General features: G+C 37.4%; 1 protein-coding gene and 1 pseudogene across 2 annotated transcripts in view; both read left to right on the forward strand.

Moving 5' to 3' along the window:
• The window catches only part of ADAMTSL3 (ADAMTS like 3), a 519,919-nt gene that overhangs the window by 407,484 nt on the left and 92,765 nt on the right, over nucleotides 1–19,670 (forward strand). Inside the window, exon 24 of the mRNA XM_081292846.1 lies at nucleotides 3,507–3,636. Within this exon, the coding sequence (XP_081148972.1) occupies nucleotides 3,507–3,636 (130 nt within the window). The remainder of the gene's footprint in view (nucleotides 1–3,506; nucleotides 3,637–19,670) is intronic.
• LOC308646571 (small ribosomal subunit protein eS6-like) lies at nucleotides 15,155–15,876 on the forward strand (annotated as a pseudogene). The gene has a single exon. The product of its transcript is annotated as a small ribosomal subunit protein eS6-like (transcript).

The following is a 19,670-nucleotide window of genomic DNA, read 5'->3' on the forward strand; positions in this document are numbered from 1 at the left end:
AGAGATGGCAAAATGGAAATGAATAGATTTGTGTGTGTGTGTGGGGGGGGCAATATTTGGCCATGATAGGACAGAGAGGAGATGACTGGATGGCATCATGGGTTGAGGGGGAGTTGGGTGTGTATGTGTTGTGTTGGGTTGGGTTATTGTCAGATAATCTTGGATAATATTTGAAAGACTTTGAGAAATCTCCAGAATGAAAGTGAAAGGCAAAGTAATCCAAAGGTGGGTTTTTATGCTTATGAAAGGAAGTTGCTCCCTGGTAGTTTCTGTTTTGTGTGCATGCATGAATATTTTCTGAGAGGCATAGTGTAGGTGAGAGGACAGGCTTTTGAGGTCACAATGTAGTAGTATTTTATGGCAGACTGATCTGATAGTATTTAATATAGGATTTTGCATATATTTATGAGTGACACTGATGTGTGTAGGTGTACTCTGTTATGTAGAGTGGAATACCAGAGTGCCTTCCTGCAAACAGTGGAACGAGAATAAGAATTGAATGGGCTCGCTTTGGGCTCCTTTACACATGCTCCCTGTGGAGATGTGTTCCCGACATGGTACATTAGCTGTCACTGTTTTGTTCTCTACGAATCCCTTCAATCATGACAGGCCTTAAGCTGTAGTTTTTTCCAGCTACTCTTAATATAATTGGTCACTTCCTCTCAGGCTCCAGTGATGTTTATGATACCCTTCATAGGACCAAATGGCTTTCGACAACCCTTAATCTTTACCAGCTGTCTCTTCAACTGGCTCCTCACCTATTTGGTGCGCTGTTCAACTGGAATGTTTAGTGATGAGTGATACTGTTCTTTGGCTCTTCTCTGAGTCCATAACATATGATGCTTCCCCTAGTTTTCATTACCTGAGAGTTTATGTGTTTGCTACTCTATCATACCAGCTTATCTGCAGATTAAAAAAAAATGTTTTAATTGTTCTTTTTAGAACAATGGCTCTAGGCCTGTATCTGTATGTGTTTGTGTATGTGTGTCACTTTGCATTTTAAACCAGTCAAGACTCTTATATACATATGAGGAACCCAACTCAAACTAACCTAAGCCAACAAAAAGGAATGTGTTAGTTCGTTTTTGGCTTTGCTTCTCTCCTAGAGTCTGTGTTTTACCCTTTAATCTTTAATTTATTTCTTAATGAAGACATGGAGTATATATGTGTAGTCATGCGGCACTGCATATGTAACTGTGGTCCCTTAAGGTTATATCACCTAGTGATATCATAGCCATATGCAATTGTATAAGTACATTTTGTGATGTTGTAACAGTGACAAAATCACCAGGAATGTGTTTCTTAGACCTTGTCTCTGTCATTAAGTGACATATGACTGTATACATATTTGCTAAAAGAAAGAAAGAAAGAAAGAAGGAAAAAGATCCTTTTATCATAACACTACTGAAGTCAAATGTGAAGTAACTGTTGTCGCTTTGTGCCAGTCAGGGAATTTACTGGAAAAATCATCCTGAAATTTCAATTCTTGAGTTAATTTAAATATCTAAATGCATAGTTGCAATTACTGCCTGAAATTTGACAAGTAGAAGATGAAACTTATATTTATAATTTTTAACTTTTGTTTTACTGTTTTACTTCTGTTGGTGCTGGGCATTGAACCCAAAGGTGCTCTATCACTGAGCTGTGTCTACAACCCTTTTAATTTTTTGAGACAGGGTCTTGCTGAGTTGCCCAAGCTGATCTTGAATTTGTGATCCTCCTGCCTCAGACTCCTCAGTTGCTAGAATTACAGGTGTGCACCACCATGTCCAGCTATTTTACTTGTATTCTTTAAGATAATTGTTTGATGAAATCTCGTGAAGTAGAAAGTGTCAAGGTCACATTGTAAGACCAGCATGGAAGATGAGAAATATTTTGTGGCTATCTTTGGAAAATGATTCTATACCAAAAATATGCCAAATCATCTAGTAAAATTTTAAATTCTTTTCAGCAAACTTGCTGTAAGACAGAGAAGTGTGTCACAAGTATTAGACAATTCCATTCAAAAATGGTTAAAATAGTGCTTAAAGTCTCACCAGGTAGTCTCCAAAAAATACTCATAATAGTCTCAATATATTTTCTAAAGAATTTTTAATTCAAATTAAACTGTATTCCAAAGGGAACTGGATTTTTCTCAGATTAAAAAAGAATGAAACTACTATAAAATGAACATTAATATACATGTTAAGTCACTAAGGAAGCTTTGATATTTGCAAATAAGAACCAGTTATGAAGTTGTAGCAGTATTTTCTTACATTTCAGGTTAGCCAGTGTTTATTTTAAAAGTTCAAGGAAGACGCATGTAGATAGATTTAAGACTGCATCCCACTATGTCAGGCACCGTAAAATTACAACGGAAGACAGCAGGAGAAAATTTGTTGGAAAGAACTGAGTATTACAAATATATATTTTATAAATGTTTTTGGCCTATACTGCATTCTGCAGAGTGCTGTAAAATGGTTGGATTGAAACATGGCATTTGGAAAAAGAACCACAAGTTGTAACATAATGGAATGTGCATTCTAACATGAAACTGAATACATTTACATATTTCAAATAGCATGGTCAGGGGCTGTTACCATTCTTATTTGACTTTTTTAATCAAAATTTTGATTTATATTTTATTCAATTCCAATTTTATAGTAATTCTCTTTTATCTTAACAAAGAAGAGCAGTGGAAAACATGGGCTTTGGGGTGAGACAGATCTTTGTGGCCTCAGAGGAAAAATACACTTGTGGAAGTTCTTATTTGAACAAGGAGCAGTCACTACTTGGGGATATATCACATTCTGGAGGCAGGGAATTTGATTTCTAGTTTTTAATCTGCCACATTTTGCTGTCTGCGTTTCTCTCCAAACTTTAGTTTCCTTATTAAATTAATAAAATGGAGATAAGAATATCATTTTTGGCTTCCCAAGATAATTTTGGGCTCAAATAACATAATGAAAGTACTTTGTACCCTTTCTCAATGGAAATTATTGCTATGTTTTGTTAGCAATCAAAATATTACTAATTGTGGTAACAGTGAACAGCGTCTCAAACCATGATGAAAAATTTTGAAAGTTATACATTGGATTTGGCACATATGAAATGATATAGAGCAAATGTGATTCTTTGGCAGCTGGCATGAAAATTCCTCTTAGGGAAACTGTTGTACATTATGGGAAGGATCATTGTAATGATTCTTTTGGCTTCAAGTACATTTAGATGCAGGTAAGTCTGAGGGTAGATGGAGAATCAAATGTTGTCAAGATGAGTGGGCTTGGGGGAGAGAGAGAGGAGAGGGACTGTGCTTAAAATGTGAATGAAGGACTTCAAAGATGGGGAGACTTTGGGTCATGTCAAGGTGTTTGCTTATACTTGTGCCCTGAAATTCATCCTGCAGCCCCATGATGTAGTCGAAAGGGCAGCAACCTAAGAATGAGAAGACCTAAGACCTTGTTTTCTTTCTCTCTATAATAAGCTATTCTATGTCATTTGCATTTTTTTCTCTTACCACCCTCCAGGCCATCAAGAAGCCATAGCAGTGTGCTTACACATCCAGACCCAGCAGACGGTCAATGACAGCTTGTGTGATATGGTCCACCGTCCTCCAGCAATGAGCCAGGCCTGTAACACAGAGCCCTGTCCGCCCAGGTATGTGCTGTCTTGTATTCCTGGGATATAATGTGTCTGGAGGGTAACATTGCCTCCTGCTGAGAAACTCAGCTGTGCATAGCGACTCAAGACTCACACAGGTAGGTTGGCTAAGCCTGCTTCAGAGCTCTCTTCAATGCTCAAGTTGTGCACTGGCCTATTTCTTCCAGAGATGCTCAAATGCAGTCTTGCTAAGCAGCAGTCTTCTGTAGCAGCAAACATGAATGAGCAAAATAAACTGGCTTGCTTCTAGCAAAACCAGTTCACTAGGTTGTTCTCTTCTTCCTCCTTCCCATCTCCTTATGGGCACTTCTTCCTCTAATGCCCTAGCAGAGAGCACAGGATCTGAGGTAGAGTTAGCACTGGCACACAGGGTGCTTGATCTCTGTCAGGTGACTGAGTGAGCTCCTGTTTGTTACATCGGCCTCACGTAGATATGTTATTACCTTTCCTGTTGACTTGTCTTAGATCTCGAATTGTGTGTTGTAATGTTATAGCCTGCAAATAATTGATGAAGATGACTTCTTTTTGGTCTTCTTGGTATGGAAGGTTGCCCTTAAAAGTTAATCGACATCTTGGTCTAAGTTCTTGTTCCATCCTGGGTAATTTTATCAGAAAAGATTCAGGCTTTCCCCATGTTCTTTGTCTCTGAGAGTTGCTGGCTACAATGATTTTGATGCACCATCAGTTTGTTACACAAGAACTTTCTGAATCTAAACCGTAAACTCCTTCATTTTTCTTTATTGTGTAGGCCAGTCTTCTGCAATAAGAATTAGATGCTACATATGTATAATCCTCTATAGTCCATTCCGTCACCTCCTCTCTCTTTACCAAAATCTCTTCCCTGCCTTTAGTAATTATACTGCCCATCTGATGGGTGGCCTTTGTTTACCAAAGGCAAGTTTTGCTATGTTCTGGGTTATAAGTGACTGAGAAAGGTTATGACCTCCTGCCATGTTGATGTATAGTATCTTCTATTTATTCAGGAAATAAATTGTGCTTCTAGAATTCCCTTCTGATTTTGATTCTTTGAAATCATCAGCTAAGATGCCTATGTGATGGCATGAGAGTGGTGAAGGTGTATTAAATAAGTGAGGCCACCCTAAACATTAGGCCCTCACACCTTGGAGATGGGCACCCTTTCCTTAGGAGTCTTGCTCTCTTAACTCTCAAATCTCACTAGGAGGCAAGTTCCAGGCTTGCTTCATCCTTATGAGACTATACCTGTAATGAAATGGACACCATGTTTTGTGTTGATTCTCATATTTCCAACTTTGATAGTAGTCTAAAGAAATACTGGGAACTTCTTGGCTTGTGCTAGAGCCATGCTGTTGTGCTCAGCTGAGATGATGTAATTGAGGCCAACAGACTAACTTGGTTGGCCTGGCAAAGCCCAGAAATAGCATAGGGCCATCTGCTTGCCACCTCTTGCCCTCACCCCCAGGCTGACTGTATCCCACACCAGAATATTCATTACAGAAGAGACAACATACAAGGGCTTTTAGGAATGTTTGCTCTAACTACAGGGCAGGACATCCGTGTTGTCAAGTATGTCCAGAGCTTTCTACAAACATCAAACACAGTTGTAGTTTTTTCTATGCATTTTGCATCCACAGATCCATACCAGCCATAGATCAAAAATATTTGAAAAATGGCTGGGGATATAGCTCAATGGCAGGGCACTTGCCTAACATATGCAAAACCCTGAGTTTGATCCCCCTCACTGGAAAAAAATTTGCATTGGTACTGAACAGGTACAGACTTTTCTTGTCATTATTCCTTAAATAGAATAGTATAACAGCTATTTATGTAGCATTCACGTTGTGTTAGGTATTACAAGTACTCTAGAGATGATTTTAAAGTATATAAGAAGATATAGGTAGATTATATGCAAAGATAACATTTTGTGAAAGGGACTTAAGGATTCATAAATTTTGGTATCTGTGGTGGAGAGGAAATGTCTTAGAACAATCCCCTGTAGCTCTCTAGGGATGACTGTATGTAGGAGTAGTGTTGAGTATATATCCACTTGGAGCAACCCTTCTATCTCTAGAGGAATGACACTTGTGCTAAGTGTACGGGGAGGGAGAAAACATAGTTTTATTTCTCAACATGTTTTCCCATGAAGTTGGAATCATGTACGATATGATTCTGTAAAATGTTTTCCTAAAACTAGACTTGGGAAGGGGCAAGAGGCAGATGTTCAATAGACAGAAACATAAATCAGTACATGAGTTAAATTATAATAAATGCTATGAAGAAGAAAATAGAGTTGAAAGAATAATACAAGAGCCCAAAATAGAGTAGTGGAGCTAGGTGGAGTGTGCGGGTATTTGGAAAAGGCCTCTTGAGGAGGTTATTTATGTCAAGGCCAAAAAGGCGAGTAGGAATTGGCCAGATATGTAGAGGAAAGAGTGTTCTGGGCAGAGGGATGTGTATGTGCAAAGGCCCTGAGGAAAAGAGATCTGTGTGTTCAAGGAACAGGATGGAAAGGAAATCAGTGTGTCATGAGATGAGATCAGACATGAGCAAGGGCCATGGTAAGCATTTGGACTTGCTCCAGAGAGTCAGTGAGAACACATTGGAGGTTTGAGCAACAAAGTGATAAATCAGATTTACATTTTTAAAAGATTACTCAAATCCTGAAATGGGGAGAAAAAGGGTGGAGATAATGAGATCAATTACCAGTTTTTTTTAAAAAAAAAATTGAACTAGGTAGTCAGCCCACCACAATTCCATCTGAGTGTCCCATTTAAAGCCTGCCTCCATGGGAATATATAAATTCTGTGTTTTCCTTTTTATATGACACCAAAAATATTCTTTATCAAAATAGTGAATCTGTTTCTATGTTTGGTACAACATAAATACCATTATGCTGTGGTAGCCATAAATAACATTGAATCTTTGCTGTGTTTTCCAGAAATGTTCAGAGGATAACATTGCTTTTCACATTGTGCCCCCTGTGTACCAGCCTCTGCTGAGGGGTTTTAAGGATTCTACAATACATAAATCCTTTTCTAGGTACAATAAAATTTTAAAATGGTAAAATGAACTTGCTCATTACTGATATCTATGCTATATAAGGTGTTTTTTTTCTTGCAAACATGTGAACATCACCACCCTCAGTAAAGTCTCTGCTTGGTGAAAAGTGGCTCCTATTCTTCATACCTTACCTTCTTTCAGAAATATGGTAATGAATTAATAATGAGCAAAATGCTTTTGCTTTCTGCTTATGAGAACTGAATTTTAGGATTTTAGATAGTTTGTGACTTGTCCATGAACACATAGTAAATAAATTGTATACTACAATGTCAAACCCAAACATGAAACATTTCTCATTAGATGACATCTAGTCCAAACTCTGTCTCTTCTGGATGGCAAAGAGGAAGAGCCTACCCAGTGAGCTGCTGGCAGAGCCAGTCTCCTGGTTTGTAGCCCTTTGCTGCCATCCCTTTTCTGTACACTATCCTGCACTCTTTTTCTGGAAAGATGACTATAAAATAAATGGATTGAAATTTGCACAGACTTTAAATGGTTACTACAGTTTTTTTTTAAGCATGGAACTCTCATTGCCATCATAAAGAAGAGGGAAAAGAACATACAACCCTAAATGTTGAGATGTATTATTCAAGATTGACACCAGTGTTGTGCCCTGTTTCTAGTCCAAACCATTGACAAGTGAGGACACAGGCGGACATAGACCAATTGGCAACTAAAACAGAAAATGAAAATAATGACAATGTGAAAGGCACTTCAAATGAGAATGGTTAGCGTGTCACAGGATTAAAGGAGGACATGAGAGCCCGGATGAAACTCTCCATTTTATTTTTGTACAAGTAGCTCTGTTATGCTCTGGCTCTGAAAGTGAAGACAGCCGTAATGTGTCACATAATCTTTCCAGAAAAGTCAAAATACAAAACAATTCACAGTTTGTTCTCTGTTTATTTAAAATTAATACACATGGTTGCCTTTATAACCAAAATAATGTTCAACATAAGATAATTTTATCTCACAGTTTTTATTTATTTTTTCAAGTCCAAATCCAAATCAAGCATTTTCTCCCTTTTAAAGTGGACTCGCGGTAAGTGTCCTTTCATTTCTCTAATAACATGAACCTGGCTTCCCTGACAATTTACTCCTCAATACTTTATAAATCTGCCCTGTCTTAATTCACATTATGTTTTGCCTGAACTGTTTCAGGAGTTTAAATGAACTCTTGCCTCTCATCTTTCCTGCTCTGATCCAAATGCACACATGACTGTGAAGGAGCATGATCTTTCTAACTTGCAGCGTGATCATGTGAATCTCCCACATAAAATCCTTCAGTGACTTTCCTTTATCTGTGTACTAAAATCTACATTGTTAACTTTGGTCTGTGGATTAGTTTTTAGGAGCTGCTATAACAAAGTACTCCAGATTGAGTGGTGTGAAGGACATAAATGCATTGTCTTAGAAACCTGGAAACTACAAGTCCTAAGTCCTATTTCAGTGTTGGTTCCTCAGAAGAGCTGAGGGAGAATCTTCTCTCTGCCTCTCTCTTGCTTGCAGCCTCTGCGTCCCTTGACTTTTGAATGGCATTCTCCATTTGGTCCGTATCATTTTCCTTCAGTATGTCTGTGTCCAGATTTGCTCTTTTCCTAAGGACATCACTCATATTGGGATAGTGACCTCCTTTAAACCTGATCATCTGCAAAGACTCTGCTTCCAAGTAAGCTCACAGTCTTGGATACTAGAACATTTTTGGAGGGAAATGATTCAACCTGTACCAGCATATAGATTCCTTGGTGACACTGGATCTAACTCTTGAGTCATGTCTCCTGTCACCAGTACCCCCCTCACACACACAGTCAGTCACCCAGAGGAACTTGCTCTGCAGCCACCATGAACTACTCACTATGACCCACACTCATGCTCACACGTGTCTTCTGGGACTTTGCATATTCTGAGCCCTGGGCTTGGAGTCTCCTTTACCATGAAATGAATTAACTATCTTCCATAAAAGGAATCAGTGGCTCACTTCCTAATGGTAAAATGAAATTCAACAGAATGTGAAACAGGATCCTCACCTGAAACATTTAACAGAGAGGAACTTCTAATGATCAGAGAACTGGAAATGGATCTACTGTGGACAGAGCCCTACTTCTGCCTCTCTCAAGGATGTCTAGAGAGACCCTTGACTCTCTGGGCCTAGTTTCTTAATCTGAGTCATGAGGAAAACTATTAGACTTTCTTTCTCATTATCAAGGTCCCTTGAGTTCCCATCTTCCATTTTTCAGTAGTTGTTCAAAGTTGCATTTTTTCAATCACATCTTCAAACTGGGCCTAATCCTCTTGCATTTATCCTCATGTCTTTACTGGAGTGCAGATACTCCTAGGCGTCTAATGGGGCTACTTCCTTATGAACCAATTGAAAGTTGAAACTGTCTTGGGCTGGGGTTGTGGCTCAGTGGTAGAGTGCTTGCCTACCAAGCATGAGGCCCTGGGTTTGATTCTCAGCACCACATATAAATAAATAAAAATAAAGGTCCATATATATATTTTTTTTTTCAACTTAAGACAGTATATACTGTCTTAAGTTGAAAATGCATTTAACATGCCTCATTTACCAACCCTCAGAGCTTAGCCACAGAGCCTACTCTAAGGGGCATGTTGTTTCCCCTCATGATTCTGTGGCTGACTGGGAGCTGCAGCTTGCTGTCCCTGCCCAACATTGCAAGAGAGGATTATACTACCTGTTGCTAGCCCAGGAGATCCACATTTATTAAGTACAGTTTCTGCTAAATGCATATCACTTTCACATCATCCCAAAGTCAAAAATTCTTTAAGTTAAGCCAACTAATGTCAGGATCCATCTATAGTGTGATGTGGTCAGAATTTGTTTTAGTTCTAAGAATTACAGCCTTTGCTTGACCTGCCCAGGAGGTAAAGCAGGTTGAGTTTACTTTGCAGTGTTCTCCTTTCTTTGGTCACCATATCACAGAAGGATTTAACAGTAAGTCCAAAAAACTGTTCCTTTGTTAAAATTGGTACATTATAATTATGCATAATGATAGGATTCATTATGCCATATTAATAAATGTACTAACATAACTTAATCAATCTCATTCCTAGTACCTTCCTTTTCCTCCTCCCTCTCCTAATCTGCTTATTCTATTCTTTTATCTCTCTTCTATTATTATTATTTTAATTAGTGCATTATAATTATAATTCTATATATGTAAGTGGGATTCACTGCAGTATATTCAAATATGGACTTAGCATAATTTCATAGATTTCATTTCCCAATACTCCCCTGTGCCTCTGCCTGGATCACCTTCCTCTACTCTGTTAATCTCCCTTTTATTTTCATGAGATTCCCTTTTAAAAAATTCCTTTTCTCCCTATCCCCTAGCTTCCACATATGAGAGGAAAGATTTGACCTTGACTTTCTGAGTCTGGCTTATTTCATTTAGTGTGATGTTCTCCAGTTCCATCAACTATCACCAGATGGCATAATTGACATAATTTCATTCTTTTTATGGCTGAGTAATACTTCATTGAGTATGTATATGGTATTTTATTCATATATTAGTCTGTTGACAGACACCTGGGCTGGTTCCATAACTTGGCTGTTGTGAATTGTGCTGCTACAGACATTGGTATACATGTATCACTGTAGTATGCTGATTTTAGTTCTTTTGGATAAATACCATGGAGTGGCATAGCTGGGTCATGTTCCTTTCCTGGTCTTTTGAGGAGGAAAGCACACAGGTTTATTTGTGCATTGGCCTGTTTGCAGTATCTCTTTCCCTCCTCACTGCACCTCAGCAATTCTTACATCCTCTCTTCCTTGGCAGCTCTAGCCACAGAACTTCCATGCTAGGATTGATAGGGCAGACAATGTGTTACAAGATTAAGAGTCTGTTTTCATGTGCGAGGAAATACTATTCCTCATTTCAAAGTTGCAAATTTAATAAACTTTTTGAAGGTTGAGAATTATATTGGAAAAAACCCAGGAGAGACAAAGACTTGATGCCAAAATAAAGGTAAGTTTACAAAAATGTTTTAGGTTCTAGAAACCAGTGGTGTAGGAATAACAGGAACAGGGGGTTGCATAATATTTTCCATACAAATATTTACTGACTCCAGGGGCAATAGCAGTAAAATATCACCCCAGGGTGAAACTTACCACTGAGATTGGGGTGGACAGCCAGTGGATCTTATTTACCCAAAGGCAAATGCATTTGATGTATTAGCCTGAACTCTCCAAGGTGGGGTGTTGTATGTTTATTTGCTCTTATGAGGTTGCTCCCCTGGTCTATCCTACAACTGCTGAGTGTCTGCTATTTACGGAGTTTGCTTTTGCCAGGAGAGAACCAGCAGCTTGTAGAAACATGCAGGGTTACATAATGGTCCTGCTAGTCTAAAGACAGCCTTCTGTAATAGAACTCAACACTTCTAGGGAGGAAAGGAGGAAAGCAAGAGGAAAGAGTGATATTTCTTTTTTTTCTTTTTTATTTTTTAGTTATAGTTGAGCATATTTTATTTGTTTATTTTTATGTGGTGCTGAGGATTGAACCCAGCACCTCACTGGTGCTAGGCAAGTGCTCTACCCCTGAGCCACACCCCAGCAAGAGTGATATTTCTATACCAACTCATTTTCTACCTCTTAAGTTTTAAAAAATCAATAACTTATTATCTATAACTAACAAATTGTTACCCATATCTTGAATAAAAATAGTTCCACCTCCTGTCCCTTTTGATTCTAATTGATTCTTCTACCTGTGCACATCTTGAAAGATGATTGTGCTGAAATTGTTCCAAATAATTTACATGTTTAAGCTGAATTAGTTTAATAATAAAACAGGAAAAAATAATAAAACAGATGTCTTCTAAATATTTATGTGATCAGAATTTCATCAAAATATGATACATATAGATACTGTTGGTCACTTCTCTTACATACAAAGCTACTGGAATTTAGATATAATTATTATTTAAATAATAATTATAGTCTTAACTAATTGGTACACTTGCAGTGAAGATGGTGCTGTAACATCACATTCTGCCCCAAATTCAGATGAGTGGTAGATCCTGTATTAAAAAGGGGAAATTAAAATTATATACCAAGGGCAAAATCATGAAAACAACTACTTGGGCCAGGAAAGGAATGTGTGCAGTGGCAAGTGAAATTGGACCTGTGGTTCTTTGGTGCTTGAGGTCCCAAGGCAGCTGGGGCAAATACATGTGCAGTTCCTAAGGGACAGAGAAAGGGTAAAGGGATGTAGAGAGAGAGCGAGAGCGGAGAGAGAGAATCCCTTCCTTCAAAATGAGCCTACAAAGTGAAATTTCAAAGCACAAGAAGAAATCTAATATTAACTAAAATCATCCAAAGATTCAACAGTGGAAAGATGAATTCACTCCAGATGAAAGCAAAATGCAAAAACAATCCAGAAAAGACCTAAAGTCATCAGGATTTTTTTTGAGATTATAAATTAATCAGTCTTACCCAAATAAGAAATAGAAATTAATCAATCATAAAAAATAGAAATTGTGAAATAGAAATAGGTATTAAAAAGAAACAATTAGAAAATCTAGAAATTAAAATAGTCAATGAAATAAAAGAATAAATTATAGACAAAGAATTTGTGACATGAATATTGCTTAGGGAATGAAATTAAAGCACAGAAAGTTAAGGATTAGAGGAAAGAAAAATAAGTTAAAAATTTGGAGGTTATATCAATCAGAGGAGCAAGATATAAAATAAACTGCTAATAAAGTTTGAGGAAAATACCTACTCCTAGGATCAAGAGAAATAAATGAAAACAAACCCCCACATAGTTATGTAATAGTGACACTGCAGAAAAATCAGGGATAACAAGAAAATCTTAAAATCTGCCAGACATGAGAAAGAGGTTAACTATATAAATAATTTATCAACAACTAGGGTTTCCAGAAGACAAGAGAATAATATCTTCAGAATTTTGAGGGGAAGTCAAGACCAATCTAGAGATGAGCATAATAAAACATTATTTCAGGTGTGTGAATGTGTGCTTCCATTTCTAGCCATGTGATGGACTAGATATCCTGGTATCCCTCTGACTAAACACATCTAAAATACTGGATAAAATATGTAAAACACCACTTGACATGCATAAGTAAGCCTGTAAGAAAGTAAGAGAAATCCTCAAATCAAAAACAAACTGAAGCCGGGCATTGTAGTGTAATCCCAGCGGCTCAGGAAGCTGAAACAGGAGGATCAGGAGTTCAAGCCCAGTCTTAGCAACTTAGTGAGGCACTAAGCAACTTGTCTCTAAATAAAATACAAAAAGGGCTGGGGATGTGGCTCAGAGGTTAGGTGCCCCTTAGTTCAATCCCTGGTACCAAAACAAAACAAAATAAAACTAAAAAACAAATTGAAGCATGAATTTAGAGCGGAAACCCCAGTTAAAGCTAGTACCTCCATGGGACAGTTTCCAGTCCCCCAACGTGGAGTCCTTGGCTTTGACAGTTTTGCCTGGCAAGCAGACCAGTCCTTGGACTTGACGAGGTTAGGTATAGAATGATCCCCATACAACGCCAGGAGCTACTTAGATGAAAAAACAAATTAGTTGGAGGAGGAGGCATCAATCCCAGAAAGATTGCAGAGAAACTCACTTGGCTTTGCCTCTGAGTGGAAGGAATCAGAAATAGCCCCTTGACAATCTGAAAACCATGAGTACCTCTTCTTGTGGAATGGGGTTTACATTCACTCTAACGACTACATGATCCAGAAATTAGTTCACATTGGTCTTGACAGATAATACAAATCCTACATGGAATAATGTGACTTCTACTTAAACTCTATATCCCACAAATTCCTAATGAGCATTAGCTCATAAAAGTTAGAAAGACTCACTGAAGAAACAGTGTGTGCAGTCAGGGTTGTGGCTCAGTAGTGGTAGAGCACTTGCCTAGCATGTGTGAAGCCCTGGGTTCAGTCCCCAGTACTGCAAAAACAAAAACAAGGGCAATGTGTGAGAGTCAGCAGGGTGGAGAACAGTAGAATCAGGTACACAGATCATCAGATGGTGGAGTTATCAGGTACATAAAATAAGTTTGTTTAAAATATGTAAAGATATAAAATGGGAAATTAAAAATCTAAGCAAGAAACAATAAGCTGTATCAAAAGGGGCTGGGATCGTAGCTCAGTGGTGGAGCACTTGCCTTGCAAATGTGAGGCACTGGGTTTGATCCTCGGCACCACATAAAAATAAAATAAATAAAATAAAGGTATTGTGTCCATCTACAACTAAAAATGTTTAAAAAATACCTGAAAGGTTTTTAAAAAGAACCAAGTATTAAATTGAACCATACGGAACTTCTAATTTTATCAAAAATATTTATGTGCCAGGAGCAGTGATGCAAGCCTGTAATCCCAGCAGCTCAGGAGGCTGGGGCAGGAAGATTGTGAGTTCCAAGCCAGCCTCAGTAAAAGTGAGGTGCTGAGCAACTCAGTGAGACCGTCTCTAAATAAAATACAAAATAGGACTGGGGATGTGGCTGGGTAGTGGAGAGCCCCTGAGTTTAATCCCTGATACCCCCCAAAATTTATGCATTGACAATTCATATGTTTCAATTTATCAGAATATCTAGAATTTTAAAAATTAATTTAAATTTAAAAGTAATGGAATAGTAAACAGATAAACACACACACACACACACAGAGAGAGAGAGAGAGAGAGAGAGAGAGAGAGAGAATATCAATCTAAAGAAATTGCCAATAAAGCCTGAGAGTAAATGAGATTTATAAAATACGCAGAAGACATAAGAGATATCAAGGAAGTATTGAGGAAGTTTATCATATATATAAATTGAATCACAGAAAGAAACGAATATAATTCAAAGAGATAATTGCTGAGAATATTTCATTACTGATGAAAAATATGCATCGTGAGTCTGGAGTCAAACAGGGAAAAAAAAAGATTCATCCAAATACACTGCTGTCAATCCTTAGAATTCCACAAAGAATGCCTTATAATCAATCAGAGAGAAAAGATCCTCCAGAGGAGCAATAAAACTAGCAATTTTCTTCTCATCAGAAATAATGAAATATTATTTTCAGATAGCTGGAAAAAATTAATTGTCAGACTAAAATTAAAAACTTAGTGAAACAATATTTTAGGTATTAAATAAGGATATTTTCAGATTGTCCTTATACAGCAGGGGTCAGCAAACTACATCCTTGTAACAGGGTTCTATGAGGATTAAATGAATACATGCAAAGTGCTTTAAAAAGAGCTTCATGCTTACTAGGCAACCAATAAACATTAGCTACTATTAGGTATTCTAGGTGAACAATAACAGAGACTACTATCACTAAAGACAATTTTAAGGAATGTTTTCATTAAGCAGGACAACTATCCTGACAGGAAGAGCTGAGACATATGTAAATGAATTAAATAATGAGCGATGTTTATCATAAATATGGTTAATCTTTTAGAAAAAAAATAATTGTGCTCTTTTGCATGGTCCCTTGTGGGCAATCAGCTTCACTAAGATGAAGTTGAATATCTCCTTCCCAGCCACTGGCTGCCAGAAACTCATTGAAGTGGACGATGAACACAAAACTTTGTACTTTTTATGAGAAGTGTATGGCCACAAAAGTTGCTGCTGACATTCTGGGTGAAGAATGGAGGGGTTATGTGGTCTGAATCAGGGACAGCAAACAAGATTTCCCCATGAAGCAGGGTGTCTTGACCTATGGCTGTGTTCGTCTGTTACTGAGTAAGGGGCATTCCTGTTATAGTCCAAAGCAAACTGGAGAAAGAAAGCACAAACCTGTTCAAGGTTGCATTATGGATGCCAATATGAGCATTCTCAACATGGTTGTTTAAAAAAAAAAAAAGGAGAGAAAGATGTTCCTGGATTTACGGATACTGCTATACCTCACTGACTGGGACCCAAAAGAGCTAGCAGAATCCCCATACTTTTCAGTCTGTCTGAGGAAGATGTTGTCCACAAAATGTTGTCAGAAAATCCTTAAACAAGGAAAATAAAAAACCTAGGACTAAAGCATCGAAGAGTCAGCATCTTGTGACTCAACGTGTCCTGCAACACAAGCGCTGGTGTACTAAGAAGAATAAGGAAGAGGCTGCAGAATGTGCCAGACTTTTGGCCAGGAGAATGAAAGAAGCCAAAGAAAAATATCAGGAACAGATTGCCAAGAGATGCAGGCTGTCCTCTCTGAGAGCTTCTACCTCCGAGTCCAATCAAAAATAAGATTTTTTTAAGTGTACAAATAAATAAGATCAAATCTTCAAAAAAAATTGTGAAAATCAGTAATAATATGTGATATATAAATTTGAAAAAAGAAAGAAATATTGGCTAACGAAACCATGCAAAGTTTGGAGAGGGCGATTAAAGTCAAAGCGCTTTAAGCCCTTTGTACTGTGTGAAGATGGAAATGATTTTAGTTTAACTCCACAGTTGTTAAATAGGCTCTTCAAAATTCTAAGGCTAACACTAAGAATTAAAAAAAAATAGTAGAAGGGAAAATAGAATAAAAAGTATATTTAAACAAATCAAGTCTCACAAAAACAGGAAATAAGTATGGAAAAGTCAGGAAAAACAATTCTTTTTGGGGGGTGGGTGGGGGTAGTGGGGATTGAACTCAGGGGCACTCGGCCACTGTTTTGTATTTTGTTTAGAGACAGGGTCTCACTGAGTTGCTTAGTGCTTCACCATTGCTGAGGTTGACTTTGAACTCATGATCCTCCTGGCTCAGCCTCCTGAGCCTCTGGGATTACAGGTGTGCACCACCATTCCCAACAGGAAAAACATTTCTAAACAAGAGTAGTGGATGAGTGTTTCAAGATTTCTGAGAAGGACTCTTTTTTTTTTTTTTTTTTTTTTTTTTGGTGCTGGTGATTGAACCCAGGGATAAGCCACATTCTAGCCCTTTTTATATTTTATTTTGAGACAAGGTCTCATTAAATTGCTTTGAGCCTTGCTAAATTGCTGAGGAGTCACTGGGATTACAGATATGCACCACCACACCCGGTTATGAGAAGTACTTTCATCTTGAGCAACAGAAGGAAGGAGATGTTGAGTAATTCTAGTCTTTGTTATAAAACTTAGAGTTAGTGTAAGGGTGGTGGCTCATACCTGTAATCCCAGTGACTTGCAAGGCTTAGGCAGAGGATTGTAATTTCAGGCCAGCCTCAGCAATTTACAAACCCATTACCTTAGCAACTTAGCTAGACCCTGTCTCAAAATTTATCAAAAAAATGTTTAAAATGGCTGGGAATGTAGCTCATTGGTAGAACATCCCAGCATTTAATCCCAAGTACCAAAACAATAAAAGAAAAAGAAAGAAATAGTTATGTATATTAAAATTTAAAGGTAAGTGCTAAATTGAAATTCAAAATTATATATTCATTTTATCTTTTTGCATGTGAAATGAATTTGCAAAATTTCTAGAATTAAAAAATAATATAAACTTATATTTCCTTATATATTACTCAGGGCTCCTAGGTACAAGTCATATAAACTCTGGCTAATTTGAGCTAAATATGGATTTTTTGGAAAGATATTAGGTGTCCTACAAGAATAACAGAAAGGCTGGAGAACTAAGTTCATAAAAGACAGGAATCAAGGGAGGACAGACAGAAGGAAAACACCTAAGGTCACACTAAGGTGCTGTCCAGGTAGGTTTTTCTGGGTTCTTGTGTCTGTTCCCATCACCAGACATTTTTCGAGGATGCACTCACCACCATGTACCATTTCCACTCAGTGATAGGCTACTGGTCCCATTTAACTGCTTTAACTTTGTGGATCTGCTAATGTCCATTTCATGATTTAAGTTAAATGGTCATCTGATGAATCATGGTCAAGTGTTCCACCATTGTCAGGTATTTAGTATCTAAAATGGCCCAGAGTTTGGTGAGAGCTATTTTTTAAAGGAGTATTGCTCTACCTTAAAAGGGTAAATTCAGCTGAGCATGATGGTGCACACCTGTAATCCTAGCAACTAGGGAGCCTGAGGCATAAGGATTAAAAGTTTGAGGCCAACATCAACAATTTAGTGAGATCCAGTCTGAAAGTAAAAACTTTAAAAAAGGAGGAGGAGGAAGAGGAGGAGGAGGAGGACGAGGAGGAGGACGAGGACGACGACGACAACTAGGGGTGTAGGATTTTGGTATGGGGTTCACTCCCCAGTGCCAAAAATTCTTTTTTAAAAAGGGTAAGTTTTATGGTATGTAAACTATACCTTAATAAAGATATTATTTTTAAGGGCAACTCAGTTGTTTAATATTTTACTATAGTCTCATTTTTCTTCTTTATTGAAGTTTCTGTTTTCTCTAGAATTGATAATTGCTTTGATTTCTTGTTTGCTTAATTTTTATGACCCTCTCATTAACTTCAGAATCTCTTCTTCCAGAGTTTAAATATCCTCAGTACAGTCACATACATCACATATTTTAATTTTCTTAGTACTTTAGTACTGTTTCCATTTGAGTTCTGGTTCACTGAGATGTTTGTTATGTATGGGAAATGTCTTTAACCTTATTTCTTTCTTTAACTGTTTTTGCTATTTTTCATAACAGAGGGGAGCTCAATTATCTGTCTTGCTATATTCTTCCACCCTCTCCCGCTGCATCCTCCCTCCACTTGATTTTTGGATGGATTTATTCAGATTAAGAAGGTTATTATGAATATCTGTTAAAATTTAGCAAATGTTTTTCTTTTTCCACTGAAAGGATACTATGATTTTTCTTCTTACTTTGCTAATGCTTTACACACTGATGTCCCATAGTTGAATCAATTTTGCCTTCCTGGAATAAATCTAGCTTGGTCACTTAATCATTTGTATGCTAAAATTTGGTTTAGAATTTTTATGTATGCATTTATAAGAGACATTGGCCTAAGTGAATTGGAAGTTTTCCCTCTTCTTTTTTCTGGAGAGTTTATGTAAGAGTGAAATTATTTACACTTTAAATGCTTAGTAGAATCTCAGGAAGTCATCTGATACTGGAGGTTTCTTTTAACATTTTAAATTATAAATTTAATTTAAGAAATGGTCAAATTTCTCCCCATTTGTATGTTTTTCTAAACTGGGGGTTTTGTAGGTTTTTTTTTTATTGGTTGTTCACAACATTACAAAGCTCTTGACATATCATATTTCATACATTAGATTGAAGTGGGTTATGAACCCCCAATTTTACCCCAAATGCAGATTGCAGAATCACGTCGGTTACACTACAAAGAAACTACTAGAACTAATAAATGAATTCAGCAAAGTGGCAGGATATAAAATCAACACGCATAAATCAAAGGCATTTCTGTATATCAGTGACAAAACTTCTGAAACGGAAATGAGGAAAAACACTCCATTCACAATATCCTCAAAAAAAATAAGATACTTGGGAATCAACCTAACAAAAGAGGTGAAAGATTTATACAATGAAAACTACAGAACCCTAAAGAGAGAAGTAGAAGAAGATCTTAGAAGATGGAAAAATGTACCCTGTTCATGGATAGGCAGAACTAACATCATCAAAATGGCGATATTACCAAAAGTTCTCTATAGGTTTAATGCAATGCCAATCAAAATCCCAACGGCATTTCTTGTAGAAATAGATAAAGCAATCATGAAATTCATATGGAAAAATAAAAGACCCAGAATAGCAAAAGCAATTCTAAGCAGGAAGTGTGAATCAGGCGGTATAGCGATACCAGATTTCAAAGTATATTACAGAGCAACAGTGACAAAAACAGCATGGTACTGGTACCAAAACAGGCGGGTGGACCAATGGTATAGAATAGAGTACACAGAGACTAATCCACAAAGTTACAACTATCTTATATTTGATAAAGGGGCTAAAAGCATGCAATGGAGGAAGGATAGCATCTTCAACAAATGGTGTTGGGAAAACTGGAAATCCATATGCAACAAAATGAAACTGAATCCCTTTCTCTCGCCATGCACAAAAGTTAACTCAAAATGGATCAAGGAGCTTGATATCAAATCAGAGACACGGCGTCTGATAGAAGAAAAAGTTGGCTCCGATCTA

Source organism: Spermophilus citellus (assembly GCF_964194105.1).
Source record: "Spermophilus citellus genome assembly, chromosome: 4".
Classification (NCBI taxonomy): Eukaryota; Metazoa; Chordata; class Mammalia; order Rodentia; family Sciuridae; genus Spermophilus; species Spermophilus citellus.